This window comes from Mytilus galloprovincialis, chromosome 10, assembly GCF_965363235.1.
Source record: "Mytilus galloprovincialis chromosome 10, xbMytGall1.hap1.1, whole genome shotgun sequence".
NCBI lineage: Eukaryota > Metazoa > Mollusca > Bivalvia > Mytilida > Mytilidae > Mytilus > Mytilus galloprovincialis.
Genome location: NC_134847.1, coordinates 35381541 through 35405349, shown reverse-complemented (window position 1 = coordinate 35405349; position 23809 = coordinate 35381541). Strand labels below are relative to the sequence as shown.

General features: G+C 29.2%; 1 protein-coding gene and 1 long non-coding RNA gene across 2 annotated transcripts in view; both read left to right on the top strand.

Annotated features, from left to right (window-relative positions):
* The window catches only part of LOC143047462 (uncharacterized), a 233588-nt gene that overhangs the window by 137109 nt on the left and 72670 nt on the right, over positions 1-23809 (top strand). The window lies entirely within an intron of this gene.
* On the top strand, positions 631-5647 carry LOC143048789 (uncharacterized). The gene is made up of 4 exons (XM_076222662.1): positions 631-1024; positions 4653-4694; positions 5208-5297; positions 5547-5647. The coding sequence occupies exons 1-4, from the start codon at positions 676-678 to the stop codon at positions 5645-5647; spliced, it is 582 nt and encodes a 193-aa protein (XP_076078777.1). The 5' UTR covers positions 631-675.

Below are 23809 nucleotides of genomic sequence, written 5' to 3'. Positions count from 1 at the left end.
AAAGATCGATTAATTATGCACTGACAAAATCTCTATTTTGGAAAGAGAAATTTTTAAAGGCAAGGGAATTAAAACGAGAAAGCAAACATGGGCAAACCAAAAACAAATATTATAAACAGCAACAAAGTCAAACACTGAGTAGCATATGACCGATCATAAATTATGGCGGTGGACAAACATGTTTACCGCCTCCAAATGCTCTCCTAAGTTTGGAAAGTGATGCAACAGCAGTCGGTAAAAATCAATTTAAAAAGACAGTTGCAACAATTTACACTAAAAAACTCGTAAGAAATAGTCTAAGCTAGGACATAGATTAACGATCTGAGATATTAAAGCCCGGGATGACGAAGTATGAAAAAAAATGAAAGACGAAAACATTCCAAAAAGACCACACCAGGGCCCAGTTGTTCAAAAGTGTCGTTAAGCTAACGACTCGTTAAGCCTAACAACTCGTTAAATTTTAACATTGTTGTTAGTTAATTTCTGTGTTAAATTATGTTGTTCAAAAATATTTAACGACTGCGTTAACTAACAACTTGTTAAAAATTTAACAACTGATTAATTAAACATTTTCCCATAAATCCACAAAATTCTTCCACTTCCTGTTTAACAATGGCTGAATAACAAACCCCCAACAAGAAACTACCAAGAATTAGAGGGACTAACTTCACAAGTATGGAAGTGAATTTGATCAGTAGAAGAGTGGTGGAGGAGCTAGGCTTATTGAGAGGAAAGTTTGGCCCTGACATAACTGCAGATGCAAAGAACAAGATGTGGGCCAAAATAATAGACGAGGTGAATGCTCTAGGGGTTAGTTACAGGAAACTTTCAACTGTTAAAACCAAATTCAGGAATCTAACCAGAGATGCCAAGGAAAAGTTTACGTACGAGAGAAAGGAGAGAAATAAAACAGGGGGAGGACCAGCACCCAAACCCATAAGTATGGCTGAGGAAAACATCATCAATGCTATGAAAGATACATCCTCATTCAAGGGAATAGACGGTGGCATGGAGACCTCTGTAGGTTGGTATTTGAAAAATAGTATTAAATATTACTTAATTTTCATTCCTTAGCTTTACCTAAATTAGTCTGTTTTATTGTTTTCTTTATTAAAGTTACAAAGAAAACCCCAAAACCAAAGCTGTCGTCTGCTATGACAGAAGGATATCCCTTTTAAAGAAATTCCCTGCAGACGTCGCCAATATTCTAAAAATAGATTCATGTGTTTTGCGATTACTTAGTATGACATTCATGTTACCTTTTATTTATATAATTCCTTTATGTGATATTGTTGAAAGAACCACCATCTACTAATCAAATTGTGGTTAAAGATGGATAAGATGGTATTTAAATGCTGAAGTTTGCTAGCCATTGCTTTATTATGGCGGTCAAATTTGCAATGCCCCTTATGTCAACATTTGCCACATTGAAAACAAATAAAAAAAGATAAAGTGTAGTAAAAATTCATACAAAATTTATTTACTTCCAGGTATAATAATTATAGAATTAATATTAATTTGTTAATACCATCTTCAAGGCACTTGCAATGATTAATTTTCCACGGATATTGTGTCATGTCTATATAGGTGGCAGAAACCAGTTATTTTACAATAAATCTTGAGAATTTCATTGATTTATGATTTTATTTTCTTGAAAATTCATTCAAGCTTGTATACAAATAAAATGTATGGTTTCAAGGAACTAAGATGTGTGCGTGCTTATGTAAATATATAGAAAACCTTTTAATTTGGGTGTCTGTCCAGCATGGAGATTTAAAAATTTATAAATGCATTGCAAATAAGGCAAAAAATGTGATACTCTGATACCAATCTAATCCTCACCTGCAGAATCCTGCTAAAAGCCAACAAGAATTTTAGCCAAAATTCAAGAGAGAAAGGATATTCAGTGAATAAGAGCCTTGTCCGAACCTATCCTTACCATCAAAATCTCAAGATATTTTTGTTTACATAAAACTGAATTTTCCCCCCACTTTGATTGGATGCCGTCAAGTGAGGAGACCACAATTTTGACATCTGATTGGACCTATATGTGAAGGAAATCCCCAACCTGTGTATGCAACTACTTACTTGTGTAGTACAGTAGCCTAGAATTTACATTCATTTATTTTTTCAGTCCACATGATGCAATTATATACCTCAATACCTAACTATAACAAAATTTCTGCGTGGGACACATGTTCTGGTACACCAAAACTGGTACCTGCCACCTTTAACCACTCATTGAAAACAATATATTTCCATTTTTTTAGTGTGATTGAGTTCTAAAGTCATTTACCATTAAAAATACATGCATTTTATATGGTTACAGCACAAAAGAAAACATTAATAGGCTTTGTAAGACCAAATTTATTAAAGCATTATTTGCGTCTTTTGCCGTCAAACTGCTTTAAATGCAAAAAAATTATAAAAAAATGATTGTGTTCATATTTAATAAATTTTATTGTGTGAGTTTTCTGGTACAATGTATAAATTATCCAACAGTTTTTAAAACTACTTAAGGTGGTATGGGTGTCTTCCTCCATCTTGGATTGTAAAAAACAGAGAATCAAAGGTCCAGATTTTCCATCAAGTTAGCAAAATTTGATGCAGGAATGCAGATGTTTAATGTACATTTTCATTTAAAAGTACCAATTTATAAGAATATAACTTCTAAATATTGATATTTTTGCAAATGTTAATTATTTTTGATTGTTTTTATTTTTTTTTAAATTGACATTTTCAGGGGAGGTAACTCTAAAAAAGTGCATTTTCTGAAGGATTTTGTATGGAATTTCCCTATTTTGCATTTTAGCGGGGAAAAACGTACGGTGACCCTATCTTTTCTTTTGATATTCTCAAAGCAGTGTCTGAAAGCTATCTTTTCCTGAAGTATTGCACAATTCTATCATTTTGTTTAGTTTCTAATCACAAAATGGTGTTTTTTCCTGTATAATCCATACAAAATGAGTCATTTTGTCCCGTCCTGTAGCTTGAGAAAATGCGCGGTGACCTATCATTTTTATTATATTTTTCAACATGTATCAATAGATACAACGTTTTGGCAAAGTATGAACAAATTCTATCATTTTTATTTTAGACTCCCATACCACCTTAAGTTTATTGTTTCATGCATGATATAAAACCACTTACAACTGATCTCAAGAAGTATTTTCCCATTGTTTGAGGTATTAAATAGTCTCAATTCTTGTCACTATCATTGTTCTTTTGACTGCAGTGCTGAAAAAGGCTTAGTTATGAATAAACTAATATTTTTGGTACATATGCTTCACTTTGTAGATCCATGATGCCCTAAAATAAGTGTACATTTATTCGCAATCAGTCTCATATCTCTACTCCCCATGAGCTAGCTGTGTAGGCCGCATGTTGAAATTGTAGAATTGCCACACTATTGCTGATGAGAGAGACCAGTTTTCTTATTTCTGTAGCCTGTCCTACAGTATCAACTATGTAGTAGACCTATAAAAAACGAAGAATTCATATATTCATAGTTAAAAAGTAAATAAATAAGAAAATGTCCATATCATATGAAATAAATCATTATAACAGGTAATATACAGTATAATCATCTTTTTCTTGTACTATGCTGAGGCTTATTTTACTTTTTTCTCTCTTTGTACATGTTGTAATTGCTATTTCTATATAATTTATGATATAAAATCATTGTTTGGTGAACATAATCATTTTAAAACTAATCAATTGAATGTCATTGTTTGTATTGGGATACAGAGTTATCTGTCTTGATATTTGATAATTCTTAAAATCCATGTAAAAACTATTTGCTTGCAAACAGACCTATACATTGACTGTGAATAAAAGAAATATAATACCACACACCTGTAGAACTCTTAAAAAGGCACATTTTGTGATATGTTAAAATCATGTTTAGGCTTAAGGTGGCAGAAACCAGTTATTTTACAATAAATCTTTAGAATTTCATTGATTTATGATTTTATTTTCTTGAAAATTCATTCAAGCTTGTATACAAATAAAATGTATGGTTTCAAGGAACTAAGATGTGTGCGTGCTTATGTAAATATATAGAAAACCTTTAAATTTGGGTGTCTGTCCAGCATGGAGATTTAAAAATTTATAAATGCATTGCAAATAAGGCAAAAAATGTGATGCTCTGATACCAATCTAATCCTTACCTGCAGAATCCTGCTAAAAGCCGACAAGAATTTTAGCCAAAATTCAAGAGAGAAAGGATATTCAGTGAATAAGAGCCTTGTCCGAACCTATCCTTACCATCAAAATCTCAAGATATTTTTGTGTACATAAAACTGAATTTTCCCCCCACTTTGATTGGATGCCGTCAAGTGAGGAGACCACAATTTTGACATCTGATTGGACCTATATGTGAAGGAAATCCCCAACCTGTGTATGCAACTACTTACTTGTGTAGTACAGTAGCCTAGAATTTACATTCATTTATTTTTTCAGTCCACATGATGCAATTATATACCTCAATACCTAACTATAACAAAATTTCTGCGTGGGACACATGTTCTGGTACACCAAAAACTGGTACCTGCCACCATAGTCCTTTTCAAAATAGCATGCAGTATAAAAAACTGATTGAGTTATCTTTCTTTGTGCCTTATTATATTAAAAAAGTTATGATTTGTTGTCAGGGATTTCTCACCAAGACACCTGTAACAGCAGACACTCACAAGGTGTGTATATATAAATTACATAGTTTATACATATGACTATAAATTACTTCAGAATTGTTTTCGTAGATATTAAGTAGATTTGGTCTGAATGCCTGTGATACCTTATTAGTATGCATGAAATTTCAAGTTTCTTAAAATTTAAGAAGTGCAATCAATTTGTAAACTGAACTGATTTAATATATGAAGCCTTGAAATAGTAACTTATAAACAGATCCATATGCATCATTTTCATAATTGTACAGCAAACATGCCAAATTATGTCTGATCAGTTCATAATGAAGGTTTATAAAAAGCAAGGATTGTTTAGAAAATTTCAGTCATTATGTTATTTTACAAGTATTCCAGATCTGTAAACTGTACTGTCAAATAAATTTTTATATATTGATATGAAAATTTGGGAATAAAGAAACAATTGTTATAATTGTATACTTTGTTCTATTATCATGACTATGAAGAGTATAAAGTATCAATTCACTTCTGTAAATAAAACAAGTCTTTTTACATTATTTTCAGACAGCATAACATCTGACCAAATGTTTACAGTTGAACCCATCTCACCAGTTCCAGCTCTCAATGCTTTTCCAACATGCCAGACTGTTGATGGTATTTATTACTTAGATAATTTCATTAATGTTTTAGTAATTTTCTTTATTTTGCATTTTATACATGTTATATAAAGTTGCAATGATAAAGAATAAGTTTTGATAGAAATAAGTTGACAATAATATATTATGACGTTGCGTGTGTAAAAAAATCTTAATAAAAAAAAGTCTTCTATTTTTTTTTTATTTATGTATCAATATGTTTCAAGTTTAATCAAAATCTTTATGTAAAACAATTGTCAACTTGTAGATTTACCATCTTCTGTGGAGAGTATCTGGATAAGGAGACTGGAGCAGGTTCACCAGAGAAATGAGGAGTTAGCACTTTCTAGTGCTACCCTGCTTTCATGATATTCATGTATTCATGAATAAAGTAGAATATTCATGAATATTCATGAATATTCCACTTCCATTCATGGTTACTATTCCAGTGTCAAAATTATTCATGAATATGAAAAATGAATTAAGTGGAATATACATGAATTCTTAATAACTGTTTGGAGACAACAAATAAATGTTCTTAAAATGCTAGTCACTTACTATATCATAGTATAATCAAGTTTCCTTCATTCAAAATTGTTTTTTGTGGTAATAAAACCCTTTTTGTCAATATGAATAAACATGAATAAGAATGAATGTTTGGACTTAGAATTTTTTTGCATACATTTCATGAATAAGAATGAATAATGAGGAATAAATTTTGGACTTAGAATATTTTTCCATTGTGTGACAAACATGAATAAGCATGAATAAAGCTGCATGATAATGACTCAGAATTATTTGTGGCAAACGGCATAAAAATTGATAATGAAATTTGTTCTAGGACTTTTGTATGTATATTTTTACTTGATTGTTGATGCTGAATAACATACATGTACATGTATGTATTCCACAGTTAAATGAAAAAAATATATGATAATTTTAATAGATACATTGTAGCTCATGTAGGTGATATTCATAACATCTTAATACAAAACATGTAAGGTATTTTAAATTTAATTTTATTAATTACCATGATCATAAAATAAACATTGTAAATTTTCTTTTTTTTTCACATGAATACCCCTGCGAGATGAAATTCATAAACTGATGAACCACCATGAACTGTTCATGAATGTTCATGAACAATGCATGACTGTTCATAATGAGTTCATTAAGTTTCGTTCATGAATTTAGTTCATGAATAGTTCATAAAATGCAGTTCATGAATATTTTCTGAACTTTAATGAACTGTAAGTCAGTTCATAATGTTCATAAATTGTTCATAACACATGTTCATGAGCATTTTATGAACTTTTAATGAATAAATGAATACATAAAGTTTATAAAAAAAATTATAAATTTGACATCCATTACACTGTTTCATGACATCACAATTAAAGTGCTTTTAGCATGACCTCCAGTTTATTCATTTACAGATTGAGACAAAATTCAGTTGAATAGCAAAAGTGTAAATACATGTATGAGGGGGAGGACAGGGGTAAGGGAGACAGGGAGGAAGGGTGTAGGAGAAAGGAGAAAGGGGGTAGGAGAAAGGAGAGGAAGGCTGGGAGAAAGAGAAAAAGTTGGAGAAAAAAATAAAATATGAAAAAATAAAATATCTCTCTTTTTGTGGTAAATTAAAGAAAATAAAATAATCATTAAAAAAAAATCATTTAACAACAGAAATTAGCTCAGCACTTTTTTCTTTTTTTCATACTACGCCAGAAGAGTGTTACATTTTTAGAGTCATACAAAATTTGGGACTAACTTTGAAGTTTTGTAACTTACTTTGAGCTGGAGATGTTTCTCATGTTTCGTTCTTACAATCATGACAAATTTGGTAAACTTAATTTCTTTCTTCTAAAGATGTAATTTCTGATTGTCTCTCAAAGTTCAAACATGTGCCTTTCTTAACCATCATACAGCACATAGAGGAACTTGGAAAAAAAGCACAGATTAATGACAATTCATTCTTTCCCAAACATTGCAGACTGGTGTCAATAATTATCATTATTAATGAATTACGTTTACCTATTGTAAAACGCTTCAATGACTTTGACAAAAGATTACAATGTAGACAAATGATTACAAGTGACTGGGAATAGAAAAACGTCATAATGACGTCAGCAAAATGATGTTTTTGACGCTTACAATACAAATGAAGATGTTTGATGAGGAGTGAAGTAATAAAGCTGTCAAAACAAAGCAGATTTGTTATCAGATAAGTAAATTATATATATTTTGATTATATTTTTTTGCTGAATAACTATATTTTGAAGCATTTTATAATAATTATTGATTAATTAAAATAAATATAAAACACCAGAAAGTAGCCTTTACATTTTACAGTGTTAGTTTAATGATTTCCATTCAGGAATAACTGATAGATTTGTACAATATATTGTATTTCAAGGTAAAAATAATTCATGCTTCAGCCACTCTTATGATTGTGTGTGGGTAAATTAAAAGGGGAAAAAGGGGGGTAGGTACATTATTTGAAATATCATGAAAAGGCTGAAGTGATATTCATGTTATTAATCTTACTCTATTGATATTTTAATAAAAACAACATTTATTAAATTAAATTATTACATTGTATTATACCTGTTAGAAACTGTTTAATCTTGAGTGTTTATTTATAAAAACAAATATCAAGGACTTTTGATTCTTTGTGGAGTGATTTTTGATTTTGCAGGGGGAAACTCAGATGCATTTATTGATTAAAAGATCTGTTCAACTGTGAAGAATTTCAAGCAGAACAACTGCACCAAGATGTTATTTAGCATTTCTAGTTGGAAGTCCTGATACAGCAATTTTAATTACAGACAGGAAGAGAAGTTTACTTATGATAATAACACAAAAAATGAAAATTCAAAAAAATCCTTTTAAATTATTTCATGAACTTTAGATGAACAGTTCATGAACTACAAGTGGACAAACAATGTTCATGAATTAAATTACTAATGAACAGTTCATAAACACAGTAGTTCATGTGTTCATGAATGATTCATGGACTGGTATGGTTCATGAACAAATTCATGAATCATTCATAAAAAATTCATGAACTATACATGAACAGGACATGAACTACAAATGGACAAGCGTGTTCATGAACTATAAAATCATGAACAATTCATGAATAATAAAAGTTCAAGAACTATTTTTGTTCATGATCTTTAATGAACCAAAGAGTTCATGAACACTTTCTGTTCATGAATAGTTCATTATTCACTGGTTCATGAACGTGCTTGTCCATTTGTAGTTCATGTCTAGTTCATTAACTGTTCATGAATCTTTTATGAACAATTCATGAATTATGTTCATGAATCATTCATGAATCATCCATGAACATTCATGAACTATTCATAATCATTTCGCAGGGTTGAGCATAGTATGAAAGGAAGAAAAGCCAATGCAAAGCACGAAGTCAAGCCAGCATAAGATAGGCCTACATGTACATAAGAACTTTTGACAATGACAATTTTAGAACAATGACCAGAGAATCGAGAAAAAGATATTATTGCAAAATTACTAAACTGCTAAATGTTCAAAAAGCTATCAGACTAAAAAAAATATCTGCAAATAAGTAAAAATTATGTATGATTATCACTTTGCTCCATTAGATTTGTCTGTCTTCAGTTTAAAAATAGATCTGAAAACACATAGATTAAGGAAGGGTTTGGATTAAATCCTAGATCAAATAGTGTACAATTTTGCTAGATCTTAATGAAAGTGATTGTAAATTCATATTTCACAGCTACATTTGTATCATGATTAAATGATTAAAAAATATTTTAAACTTAAATGTCTGTATTTGCTTTTGGTTTTCAAAAAACCTCTCAAGGACACTTATTTCAATATTCATGGTTAATCTAGAATATTCAACCATTCAATATTCATGGTTATTCTAGATTATTCAACCATTCAAATGACAATATTCATGGTTATTCTAGAATATTCAACCATTCAATATTCATGGTTATTCTAGAATATTCAACCATTCAATATTCATGAAATATTCACAGTCAAGGTTATTCTAGAGTATGTATTTAGCATTCAATATTGGGATAGATATATATTCTATCATTCATGGTGATTTTAGAATATTCTATCATGCATTATTCAAAGACATCCTATTTCATTTTCATGAATATTCTATAGATAATTATTCATGTTAATTCTTGGTTATTCAGTTCATACAATATTCATGTATATTCAAGCTTATTCAGTTCAAACAATATTCATGTATATTCAAGGTGCCATTTAACATTCATGAATATTCATGAATATTCATGAACTGTTACCTTGAATATTCATGAACATTCATGAATATTATTCATGAATATTCATGAATTGTTCATGAATATTCATGAATAATTCAAGGTCAGGAAAGCAGGGTACTGTTCATGCCAGCCTACCTGTACCTGTACCTGCACAAACACAGACTTGCACTCAGCAACCACCAAAACCCAGGTATGTGTTTCATATGTTAAAATACAGCACTGTTTATGATGTATTTACATAAGTTGTTTAGTGAGTCTGATGAGAATAACTTTTTCCTACAGATTCCAAGTTTGTTTTAAGATAAATTATTTTTGTAGGGAATCAGTGAAGCATGACTGGATTGGGCACCCCTTATGTCAAACAGTTAGCCCCCCATGAAGTTCTGTACCCCCACTGAGTAACCATGATTAGAATGGAACAATAGAGTTCTTACAAACACATTTACCCTTTTCAGATTTTGTTAGTCCCTGTCCCAATTAAGGAGACTGTAAAACAGTATATGACTTGGGTTGTTGTCTGTTTAATTTTGTTGTTAGCTTATGTGTCATTATTCATTTTTTTTTTATTGTTCCACATTGGTCTTGTCAAGTCAGTTATTTTATAAGAGCTAATCAGTATTGGATTTTCTCATTGTTAAAGGCTGGGAATAGCGATATTATTATAATAAAATCTGTGTCATTTTGTCTCTTTGAATAATTGTCTCATTGGCAGTGATATAATATTAACACATCTACTAAATATTGAGTTAGATTTTAAAATAAAAATACCAAATAGCCAAATAGCCAAATTTCTATATATTTCAGTGAAAGTATGCAGAAGAAGAAAACAAAGAGGACTGCAGATGATGTGTATGAGCTGCAGTGTCTTGTTTTAGAAAGTGACCTGAAAAGAAATGAGCTGCAGATGGAACTTTTCTAAAGACAAATGCAATTTTACAACATGATGAACCAGAAGAAAACTATTGATAGTGAAAACATGATGTTAGATGCTCTACTTAAAACAGAGGCTTAGTCAAAATTAATTTTTATTTATTTATTTGTCTGTGTTGATGATTCTTGTTCTCTTATTCCATTGTTATTGATAAAAAAAGTATTAAAAGATGTTGTCATGATTTATTTCTGATTTCCAATGATTAAAAAATGTTGTGGAAATATGATCTCTAACAGCTCTTCCATCTTGATGACCATTGAAATGTTCCCCAAGATCACCATCATTGCCTACAATTACTCCATCATCTTCAATGTCTGGTTCATTCAACAAAATGCATATATTGTGGAGTATAGCACAAGCAATTATTATTTTGCATGCCTTGCCCGGTTTCATTCTTATCTGAAATAAAAAAAATCATAACTTAATTTGTTACACTTAATAATTGTCTTCTTATCAGCATTTTTCAAAAGTAGTATTTTATAATATTTCAAATGTTGGCATTGCATGTGTGTATGTATATACAATGTATAAAAATAGAAAGCTGTGAGATCACAGGTATGAGTGCCAATGAGACCATTTCCTGTTGTTAAAGTAATGAAATATAAAAGTTTACAGTATGATATTCAACATTGGAGCCTATAGTAAGATATAAATAATACTACATAAAATGTCTCTATAGTGGTTTGCCATACATCACATTTTGTTAAGCATTTCGAAAGATGTTTTACTTATATATAAATTGATTAAAATTTATGTTGTCCAAGTATTGTGTTAGTAGCACTTACTATTCATCTCTTGATTGTGGTCAGATTTTATACATCAATTGCTGGATTATTTAGTTTTCCAATTGTATACTAAATACATATTTTCCCCTTTTATCAAATTTCCATTTGTGATATGAAACCTTGTGGTACAATTTCAGAGAGAACCATACAATAATAAACAAGTAATTGTCTTGAAAACTAGAAAAAAATGCTTGTTTAGGCCTCTATTGGGCCCCTAAGTCACAAACAGTATGGACCAATACACCACAAAACAAACCCTATGTACATTTCTTTTGGAGTATTAAACTTTTTGGTAAAACATATGAATGCAAATATCAAAAAGAAGATATGGTATACTAGTAATTGCCAATGAGACAACTATCCACATGACAAGACACCACTAGACACAGAAATTAACAACTATAGTTCACAGTATGGCTTTCAACAATGAGCAGATTAGTCACATTATAAAAAAATTAGTTTGCTTCTACTGAATACACAAACATTAATTCCCAAATATATCCCATTAGCGTCGCCCCTGAAAAGATTTTTTTATCACTGATCATTATATAAAAAGTTATTCTATTATACTTTACCTCTGAGTGTAATATATGGAACCGTCTCTTCAGCCTCCTAAATGTTCTCTCTATCACACTTCTGGTTGAACAGTGGCATTTGTTGTACTTTTTTTGGATGATCTAGTACAGGATTCAGATATGGGGTCATCAGAAATGGTCAACATGGATAACCACTATCCCCAAGCAATACACCATTTGCCCATCCACCATTTTCTTCCATGTAGGTACACACCTATAAATAAAGATTTATATTTCTTTTTACAACAAATATTTTGTTAAAACTATCATTTATATAATTAAATTGATATATTCAGCTTTAAAGAGGAGTCACATTTAGAGCATATTGAGCAAGACTATTTTTCAATATTCCTTTTTCAGTTTTTATACATCAATAATTTTAAACAGACACCCCATAAAAGTAATTTATTGCTTCTTTATACCTGTTATATATATATAGAATTATTGATTTGAGTGCTTGAAAGAGAATATGACTAATAAAAGATGACCAACATCATGAACATTATAATAAAATACATACCTGTGAAGTTCTGAATATGTGGGAATCATGACTGCTACCTGGCCAGTTTGCATTTATATTTGTGAATTTACCTGCAAAATGTAAAAGATTATATATAATCTTTAGAAAAAAAAATGTTTTAATAGCATAAACAGATTTATCATGTTTATTGCACAATATTAATGCATAAATAAGCTAGGCCATTAGTTTTCTAGTTTCTAATTGTTTTACCTTGTCATTCAAGGGCCTTTTATAGTTGATAGGCTGTAGGGGCTTTGTTCATTGTTGAAGGCAGTATGGTGACCTATAATTGTTATTTTCTGTGTCCTTTGGTCTCTTGTGGAAAAATATCTCATTAGCAATCTTACCACATCTTCTTTTTTTATATGTATACAATTACAAATTTTGACTCAACTATATTGTTTCAAACTAGGAACCATGATATCAAATTAAAAGTTGTAATGCATGTTGCATTATGCATAAATGTGCTGATCCAGTCATCAGAGCAACATCAAATTATAAATTGTACAAAAGCTAGGGTACTCTAGGTTAATGTTTCTTTCTTTTGGATTGAAAGGGGGAAATTTAAGAAATATATCAGAAACAGCAGTGGTGGATACAGGATAGGGAAATCTCCCTTTTTAAGATTATTAGTGTATTTAAAAGGGGACATATGGTTGGAGCTCCCCTTCAGGCTTTATCTTATGTTGGGAACCCCCTTTTTGGAAATGGCTGGCCCCTGAACAGAACCGTTTTCTCATTAAAGAAAACTAATATCTTCTTTTAATATTTGACTTACCAATATTTTAAGTTATCTTTAGTAGGTAAACCATATAAAACCCTAATCATGTCCTAGATGATCCTAGATGAACTGAGTGAAAATGAAAGTGAAAGTGAAAGTAAAATGTTCTTTTCTGCGAAACAGACTATAGGGGTCCCAGTCACACTGAAAAGTTGATACCAGTTTATTATTTACGAAGGTCAATGTCATATTAGATGAGAAATGTTTTACCTTTGGCATCACACACAGCCTGCACATTTACAGAGTGTACTCCTTTCCTATTAACAAATGATGCTTCATCTTCTGATGGAGCCTGTATACGGACGTGTGTCCCATCTATTGCCCCATGCACATTCGGGAAACCACTTAGACGGTAAAAGTCTCCTCTTGTTTCGTCCACATTCCTTGGCCACTTGATGAATTGATCCCGTTTGTTACAAAGTGATGTCAACACATCAGACACAATACGCGAGACAGTTCCCTTGTGCAAACCTGTAAACAGACCAAAAACATACAATTAGGGGGATCGTTTAAGAACAAAAAATAAAATGTATATTTACCGGCGTTTGTTTACATATTATTCGAAAATTAACAAATTGAAATTATCATTCAAACATCAGTCAAAGATCATTATAGCAATTGATTAACACAATTTTACTAAGGTTTACTTAATTTTAAATCATATATGATAAATATATAAATGAAATCTTACCTATTGTGTCTCCAACTACTTGCAAAAAACTGCCTGTAGCTAGAAATCGCAGGGTCACCATGACCATCTGTGGTACAGTGAGAGCATGGTTTCTCTTTGTTTTTCTTGTAATATCATCACTGACTAGATTAGAAATGAAATTAATTCCCTCTCTACTAAATCGATACCGTTCTCGTAACTCCTCATTTGACAAATTCAAAGAAAGGTCATGTTTCAGGCGAAAATGCCTTTCTTTTCTGTGAGGTGGAACAGGTACTTGTCTAAAGGCGGCCATATTTAACAATAACTTAAATATTTAATCGACCTCCCAGAAGTTGTTAAAGTTAACGACTCGTTATAATTATTTTTGTCGTTAAATTTTTTGAACAACAGTTAACGAAGTTGTTAAATTTAACGACACTCTAACGACACTTTAACGACTACGTTAGCTTAACGACACTTTTGAACAACTGGGCCCAGACCATAAAGCATAAAACAGTCCATTAATGGCATTGGGCTGTATCTGGGTTTTGATCGGTTTGTTTCTTATAAACAAAAAGACTTACACGTACAAAATGTACAGTATCAAGATTGTTTTAATTGTCCAATGTATTCATGATTCCCTAACTGAAAATAAACGTTTTCCCTATGTACAACAATGTTGTCTTAATTCAAATATCCTAGTAATTAGATTAAGAAAAATATGAAGATAATGGCGAAATTAAAGCTGAATGCATTTTGATATGGGTTTTTTTTTTTGGAAAAAGGGAGACAATTCAATCTCAAATATAGTCTTGATTGTGATTTCTTACGTATACTTTATGTATGACGTTAGTAAAGTCAGATATCGAGAATTCTCTACTAGGACATACCTTCACCAAAAGATAGCAAAACGAGAAAAAATCATTATGCACATTAAAACCCAAAATTCTTCCGAGTCAACCTTTCTTGAGTTTTGTACCCCGGGTTAGCACACACTGACTCTCATACTTATACATGTACATAGAGAAACAATGTTATCTCAATAACAAACAAAAAATAAATCGTCAGATATTTTTGTTTAATGATTATACGAAAAGGAAAGAAATCATAGGATGGGTTGATAGAAAAGGGGACATAGCACAACGAAAAAAAGTATAATAATTGTCTGCAGAAACACAAATGGTTAAAGAAAAAAGGAAGAAAATGAAATAAAAACTAACGAGTGTAGAAATGACGGACCCTCATTTATATGTTGAATATGAAATATGGTCTTAATCAATTTAAAAGGGCTTTTTCAAATCATCTGATAAACGAAGTTATATAAAACAAAGATACGATTATATAAACGGAAACCAGTTTACTCATCTATGTGATACAGATAATTCGTTTTTGATTTGATGTATATTTACAACATTATTCTACGTATTTATAGAATTATCTCCCCTGACTTAAAAACATTAAATCATGTGATCATTTACCTTCCTTTTCCACAGAAATGTTCTATTTTTAAGACTAAATTAGGTATGTCATTTTATCATTTTATCTCTGTATATTACAGTCACATTTTACACAGACATCCACACAAACACACATACTATAACTATGTAGTAGGATTTTTCTTCAACTGTTTTGTTTTATGTTGATCAACTTTCGTTTCAGTTGTTTTATGAGATATGTTAGAACACGTTGAATGTCGTACTAATTATGCCTATTTCAACTATGTTTTTATTGTGTGCCTTGAGTTATGTGGAGTTTTGTCTTTACTGTTTCCGCGTAATGCGTTGTTGGGGACATAGAAATATTGGGCGTCCTTAAATACCGTCCATCCGTCCGTACGCCTGTCCGTCTGGTCTTGTTTAATAGCGCGCTCTTACTTATATCTACAATTCTTGCCATTTTTTTTTATAAAACTAATTACATAGGTTTACATCAAAAATTTATTCGACTAAATAGTTCGATAAGCAGTTCTGATCATGTATTTATAAAACAGATAGAATGTATATAAGCCATTTAGAATCATTAACTGGAACATTGTATTGTCAGCGCAATCATTTGTACAATTTGTGACAGAATTTTATAAAACTTATACAATAAGCTGTATTATTAAAATCTAATACGAGTGCGAAAAGCAATGCCAATCAATATTTTTTAATAGACGTGTTACGATAATGTATATACTCGACGCTGAGGTTGACAAATTAGACTTTGAATGCCGGTATCGGATCAAAGCAAACAAGTTATTTAAAGATTTTAATTACCTGTGTACCAATTGAATCATTGTGTAAAACTGCATAGTAATGATGTCCGCTTATATTTTCTTCAATAACAAACGTCTTTTTAAAAACTTTATCACAGCCAATTTCCTGTTGAATATTCCTTAAGGAACAAATATGATACAATAATTCTTCCGTGAAGAATTACAAATGATATACCCCGCTTAACTTTTGAACAAAAGGAGGAAAGGGGGGCTATATATGTTTTTATTAACCTAGGAACAGTGTGTCCAATTTCATTTTATATGGAATACATTTCCTTGGATTGTTTTGACTAGTATATACAGTACTTGCAACCTTAGGCGTTACTATTTCAGCGATCAATCAGAGGTCATCGATCAGTCACCGATCAGTCAAGTTCGCGTCAAACTCACGTCAGCAATCCGTCAGACTTGTAGTAAAAGTAATTGACTGATCGGACTGATCGGACGGATAGTTCCGATCGACCTTGATGACGGATTGAACTTTAATACGTCACATGATAAACTAATACAAATTACGGAATCTTAGTTTCGTTTAATTTAATTAAAATGGCGACTCGTGAAAATCGAACGTTCAATGATACATTTTGTTTATTAATTATTTAGCAAAGTTTTATGAATTGAAATGAAAAGAATTGTACAGATAAAACCTAAATTAAAATATCACCATTAAAGAATGGTCTTTTTCGTTTTATTTAGGTTATATATTTTTAAACCCGGCGAGAGTCTACATCGCGAAATTGATTTTATTATTTTCCAAACATACTCGGGAAAAACAAAATGAAAGGATCAGTTATTGAAAAATGTAGTCTATTTTTTTCAATATCTTAATTTTTTTATCCTTATCATCATAAAATTCTTTAAAAAAAACTTATCATAATCATGGACATGATGGACTTTCTATATTCTCGTTACAATCGAAGCCTTTAAAATAACAAATTACAAAAATAAATGTCGTTTTTTTAACAAGAAATATGAATAATTTCAAATAATGCAAACAACATTACATTATATTTTTCTGATAGTCTTTTTTTACCTTAATAGAAAATTAAATACTCCTAAACAATAAAAAGTACAAAAATCCAATGGTGTTAAACATAAATATATTCCTTAAAAAGAAAGAAATGATTTTAAGCAGATTTATTCTTGACTACAAAAAACATATGAAAATCAATGATAACAACTGATTGCAATTGAAATTACAATATTTTCCAATATGAGAAGAAATATTTGCATTTTTGGCAACACTTACAAAAAATAATATCTTTTTCCTTAAAGTAAACATAATTTATGAAGAACAACCAATCCTGATGAACAAAAAGTAATGAAATCATATGGCGGTTAATAATTTATATCATAATAAAGCAATAACTGCATTCTTGTTCCACAAAAATAAAAGTTTAAGTATTTTAAGTCTCATTATATCTCAATTCTAATTAAAAGACTTGTCTCAAGATGGTAAATTAACTGATTTCAAATAAAATAGTATCATTTTTAATAAAAAGAAGAATAATTTTGGTTATTTTAAACAATGCGAATAAAATTTCAGTATGATTTCTCTGACATTCTTTTAATTTTATGAAAAAAAAATATTCCAAACTATAAAAAGTACAAAAATCCAATGGCGGTCAATAATTTTCAGTAAAATGAAGAAATATTTGCATTTTAGGCAACATGTACAAAAAATTAATATCTTAACCTTAAAGTAAGATTATTTTATGAAGAACAGCCAATCATGATGTACAAAAAGTAATCAAATCATATGGCGGTTAATAATTTGTAACAAAATAAATCAATAACTGCATTCTTCTTCCACAAAAATAAAAGTTTAAGTATTTTAATTCTCATTATATCTCAATTCTGATTAGAAGACTTGTCTCAAGATGGTAAAACTAACTGATTTCAAATAAAATAGTACCATTTTTGATAAAAAGAAGAATTATTTTGGTTTTTTGGTTATTTTAAACAATGCGAAGAAAATTTCAGTATGATTTTTCTGATATTCTTTTAATTTTATGAAAAAAAACTATTCTAAACTATAAAAAGTACAAATATTTAATGGCGGTCAATTATTTTCAGTAAAATGAAGAAATAATTGCATTTAAGGCAACGCGTACAAAGATTTAATATCATTTTCCTTAAAGTAAGCATATTTTATGAAGAACAGCCAATCTTGATGTACAAAAAGTACTCAAATCATATGATGGTTAATAATTTGTATCAAAATATATAAATCAATAACTGCATTCTTATTCCACAAAAATAAAAGTTTTAAGTATTTCAATTCTCATTATATCTCAATTCTGATTAAAAGACTTGTCTCAAGATGTTAAAAATAACTGATTTTACATAAAATAGTACCATTTTTTATAAAAAGAAGAATTATTTTAGTTTTTTGGTTATTTTAAACAATGCGAAGAAAATTTTAGTATGATTTTTTTTATATTCTTTTGATTTTATGAAAAAAAACTATTCTAAACTATAAAAAGTACAAATATTTAATGGCGGTCAATAATTTTCAGTAAAATGAAGAAATAATTGCATTTAAGGCAACGCGTACAAAGATTTAATATCATTTTTCTTAAAGTAAGCATATTTTATGAAGAACAGCCAATCTTGATGTACAAAAAGTACTGAAATCAAATGGTGGTTTATAATTTGTATAAAAATAAATCAATAACTGCATTCTTATTCCACAAAAATAAAAGTTTAAATATTTAAATTTTCATTACATCTCAATTCTGACAAGAAGACTTGTCTCAAGATGGTAAAAATAAATGATTTCAAATAAAATAGTATCATTTTTGATAAAAAGAAGAATACTTTTGGTTTTTTGGTTATTTTAAACAATGCGAAGAAAATTTTAGTATGATTTTTCTGATATTCTTTTAATTTTATGAAAAAAAAACTATTCTAAACTATAAAAAGTACAAATATTTAATGGCGGTCAATTATTTTCAGTAAAATGAAGAAATAATTGCATTTAAGGCAACGCGTACAAAGATTTAATATCATTTTCCTTAAAGTAAGCATATTTTATGAAGAACAGCCAATCTTGATGTACAAAAAGTACTCAAATCATATGATGGTTAATAATTTGTATCAAAATATATAAATCAATAACTGCATTCTTATTCCACAAAAATAAAAGTTTTAAGTATTTCAATTCTCATTATATCTCAATTCTGATTAAAAGACTTGTCTCAAGATGTTAAAAATAACTGATTTTACATAAAATAGTACCATTTTTTATAAAAAGAAGAATTATTTTAGTTTTTTGGTTATTTTAAACAATGCGAAGAAAATTTTAGTATGATTTTTTTTATATTCTTTTAATTTTATGAAAAAAAACTATTCTAAACTATAAAAAGTACAAATATTTAATGGCGGTCAATAATTTTCAGTAAAATGAAGAAATAATTGCATTTAAGGCAACGCGTACAAAGATTTAATATCATTTTTCTTAAAGTAAGCATATTTTATGAAGAACAGCCAATCTTGATGTACAAAAAGTACTGAAATCAAATGGTGGTTTATAATTTGTATAAAAATAAATCAATAACTGCATTCTTATTCCACAAAAATAAAAGTTTAAATATTTAAATTTTCATTACATCTCAATTCTGACAAGAAGACTTGTCTCAAGATGGTAAAAATAAATGATTTCAAATAAAATAGTATCATTTTTGATAAAAAGAAGAATACTTTTGGTTTTTTGGTTATTTTAAACAATGCGAAGAAAATTTTAGTATGATTTTTCTGATATTCTTTTAATTTTATGAAAAAAAACTATTCTAAACTATAAAAAGTACAAAAATTTAATGGCGGTCAATAATTTTCAGCAAAAATGAAGAAATATTTGCATTTAAATTTTCAGCAAAAATGAAGAAATATTTGCATTTAAGGCAACTCGTACAAAGATTTAATATCATATCCTTAAAGTAAGCATATTTTATGAAGAACAGCCTATCTTGATGTACAAAAAGTACTGAAATCAAATGGTGGTTAATAATTTGTATCAAAATAAATCAATAACTGCACTCTTATTCCACAAAAATAAAAGTTTAAGTATTTTGATTCTCATTATATCTCAATTCTGATTAAAAGACTTGTCTCAAGATGGTAAAAATAAATGATTTCAAATAAAATAGTATCATTTTTGATAAAAAGAAAAATAATTTTGGTTATTTTAAACAATGCGAAGAAAATTTCAGTATGATTTTTCAGATATTCTTTTAATTTTATGAAAAAAAACTATTCTAAACTGTAAAAAGTACAAAAATTTAATGGCCGTCAATAATTTTCAGTAAAATGAAGAAATAAGAATATATTTGCATTTTAGGCAATGCGTACAAAAATTTAGTATCTTTTTCCTTAAAGTAAGCATATTTTATGAAGAACAGCCATCTTGATGTACAAAAAGTACTCAAATCATATGATGGTTAATAATTTGTATCAAAATATATAAATCAATAACTGCATTCTTATTCCACAAAAATAAAAGTTTTAAGTATTTCAATTCTCATTATATCTCAATTCTGATTAAAAGACTTGTCTCAAGATGTTAAAAATAACTGATTTTACATAAAATAGTACCATTTTTTATAAAAAGAAGAATTATTTTAGTTTTTTGGTTATTTTAAACAATGCGAAGAAAATTTTAGTATGATTTTTTTTATATTCTTTTAATTTTATGAAAAAAAACTATTCTAAACTATAAAAAGTACAAATATTTAATGGCGGTCAATAATTTTCAGTAAAATGAAGAAATAATTGCATTTAAGGCAACGCGTACAAAGATTTAATATCATTTTTCTTAAAGTAAGCATATTTTATGAAGAACAGCCAATCTTGATGTACAAAAAGTACTGAAATCAAATGGTGGTTTATAATTTGTATAAAAATAAATCAATAACTGCATTCTTATTCCACAAAAATAAAAGTTTAAATATTTAAATTTTCATTACATCTCAATTCTGACAAGAAGACTTGTCTCAAGATGGTAAAAATAAATGATTTCAAATAAAATAGTATCATTTTTGATAAAAAGAAGAATACTTTTGGTTTTTTGGTTATTTTAAACAATGCGAAGAAAATTTTAGTATGATTTTTCTGATATTCTTTTAATTTTATGAAAAAAAACTATTCTAAACTATAAAAAGTACAAAAATTTAATGGCGGTCAATAATTTTCAGCAAAAATGAAGAAATATTTGCATTTAAATTTTCAGCAAAAATGAAGAAATATTTGCATTTAAGGCAACTCGTACAAAGATTTAATATCATATCCTTAAAGTAAGCATATTTTATGAAGAACAGCCTATCTTGATGTACAAAAAGTACTGAAATCAAATGGTGGTTTATAATTTGTATCAAAATAAATCAATAACTGCACTCTTATTCCACAAAAATAAAAGTTTAAGTATTTTGATTCTCATTATATCTCAATTCTGATTAAAAGACTTGTCTCAAGATGGTAAAAATAAATGATTTCAAATAAAATAGTATCATTTTTGATAAAAAGAAAAATAATTTTGGTTATTTTAAACAATGCGAAGAAAATTTCAGTATGATTTTTCAGATATTCTTTTAATTTTATGAAAAAAAACTATTCTAAACTGTAAAAAGTACAAAAATTTAATGGCCGTCAATAATTTTCAGTAAAATGAAGAAATAAGAATATATTTGCATTTTAGGCAATGCGTACAAAAATTTAGTATCTTTTTCCTTAAAGTAAGCATATTTTATGAAGAACAGCCATCTTGATGTACAAAAAGTACTCAAATCATATGACGGTCAATAATTTGTATCAAAATAAATCAATAACTGCATTCTTATTCCACAAAAATAAAAGTTTAAGTATTTTAATTCTCATTATATCTCAATTCTGATTAGAAGACTTGTCTCAAGATGGTAAAAATAACTGATTTAAATAAAATAGTATAATTTTTGATAAAAAGAAGAATAATTTTGGTAATTCTAAACAATGCGAACAAAATTTTATTATTTTTTATTTGACATTCTTTTAATTTCATGAACAAACAACCATTTCGAAACTAGAAAAAGTTAAAAAATCCAATCTAAATTATTTTGTTTTAGATTTTTAAAAGTGTGAGAAACATTTGTGGGTGTTATATACACCAATTTATTCTACTCTGAAACCAGAGGTGTGCCTTTCAAAGGCAGGATATTCATACAAGACAAGACAATGGCGGTCAATAATAACCATTTTCGTAGGAATAAGTTTATTTTAACAGAGTTATATAATACAATTATGTATTATATGTCTCTGATGTTAACAATATTTAATACAAAACTATTAATCAACACAAACAATTTAACGCTCTAAGCATCTTATTCTGTTATACTATTTTCACTTTTTTATTGCAACTAATTTTATTACAAATTAACGTGTAAATTAAGGTATCTTCGTAGAGGTCCGCGTTCATCGTTTGTAAACACTGTCGAGTTCGGTTTACATAAGAATTTTAAATATATACGTATCCGTCCGATCCGTGCATAAATTTAATTTGCTGATCGATCGGTGACAGTTGTCAGGGTAACTCTCACATAGGTTATTTGACTTATCTGACGGATCCTATCGGTCACCGATCACCGATCACTCATCGATCAGTCAAACATCCGTCACCGATCATTCACCGATCAGTCAAGTTCACGTCAAACAGTAACGCCTAAGGTTGCAAGTACTGTACTACTCTGTTTGATACCTATTAAGAAAAAGATAGATTTCTTTTATATTATTTTCATGTAAAATGTGACCGGTTTGACCCAACAACACCTTATATATATTCCTGCAAAGTTTCGAAATATTCCGCTTTGTAGTTTCTGAGGTACGAATTATGCCCCATGGGAAAAAAATCATAACGGAAAATTGCACTACATTTTCTTTGAAGCATTCAACTATTTAAGATTATTATAGAAAAAATTTTACAAGGACAATAACCGAAAAAAAAGTGTTTTTGTTATTGTCCTTGTACCTAAACAGAAAAGAAAAACCGTTCAACGCGGAGGACATGTTATGTATGCCATTTTCTGAATATTAGCCTGTAAACATATATAATGATATTGAATTTAAATGAAACTTGAACTTTATACTAATATTAAAGGCCTTACAGATAAAATCAAATTATCACCTTTAAAGTATGCGAGACATTTCACCATATATAAGATAAAATTGAGAATGGAAATGGGGAATGTGTCAAAGAGACAACTACCCGACCATAGAAAAAAACACATCAGTATTCATGTAAATACATGCAATCTATTTTAGGATTATGGCCACCAATTGGGGTATTTGTGGTATTTGTGAAAACCTTCAGATTACCAAACCTTCAGTAGTATGGTGTTCCGAATGTGACGAAGGACTATGTGGAGATTGTAAGAAACATCACGCAGTTTCCAAGGCATCAAAAAACCATGAAACTGTTTCTATCGCCAAATACAAAAACTTACCCACCGAAAGCCTGCAAATCTCTCAGACCTGCAAACTTCATAATGAGAAATACGAGCTGTTTTGCGCAAAACACGATTGTCCTTGCTGTAAGAAATGTGTGAAATCTCACAACGATTGTAAAGGTTTAACTGACATAACTGAACTCATAAAAAACGTAAAAACTTCAAACGCATTTAATGAAATCGAACAAACCCTGCAGGAAGTCGTCGAGAATATAAAACGACTAAGCACAAACAGGAATGAAAATTTGAAATCTGTAGAAAACAAGAAAAGAGAA

Coding starts and splice junctions, on each gene's coding strand:
- LOC143048789 (XM_076222662.1), top strand. CDS start 676: ATGGAAGTGAATTTGATCAGTAGAAGAGTGGTGGAGGAGCTAGGCTTA. Junction 1,025..4,652: donor TGGCATGGAGACCTCTGTAG/GTTGGTATTTGA, acceptor ATTTGTTGTCAG/GGATTTCTCACCAAGACACC. Junction 4,695..5,207: donor TAACAGCAGACACTCACAAG/GTGTGTATATAT, acceptor CATTATTTTCAG/ACAGCATAACATCTGACCAA.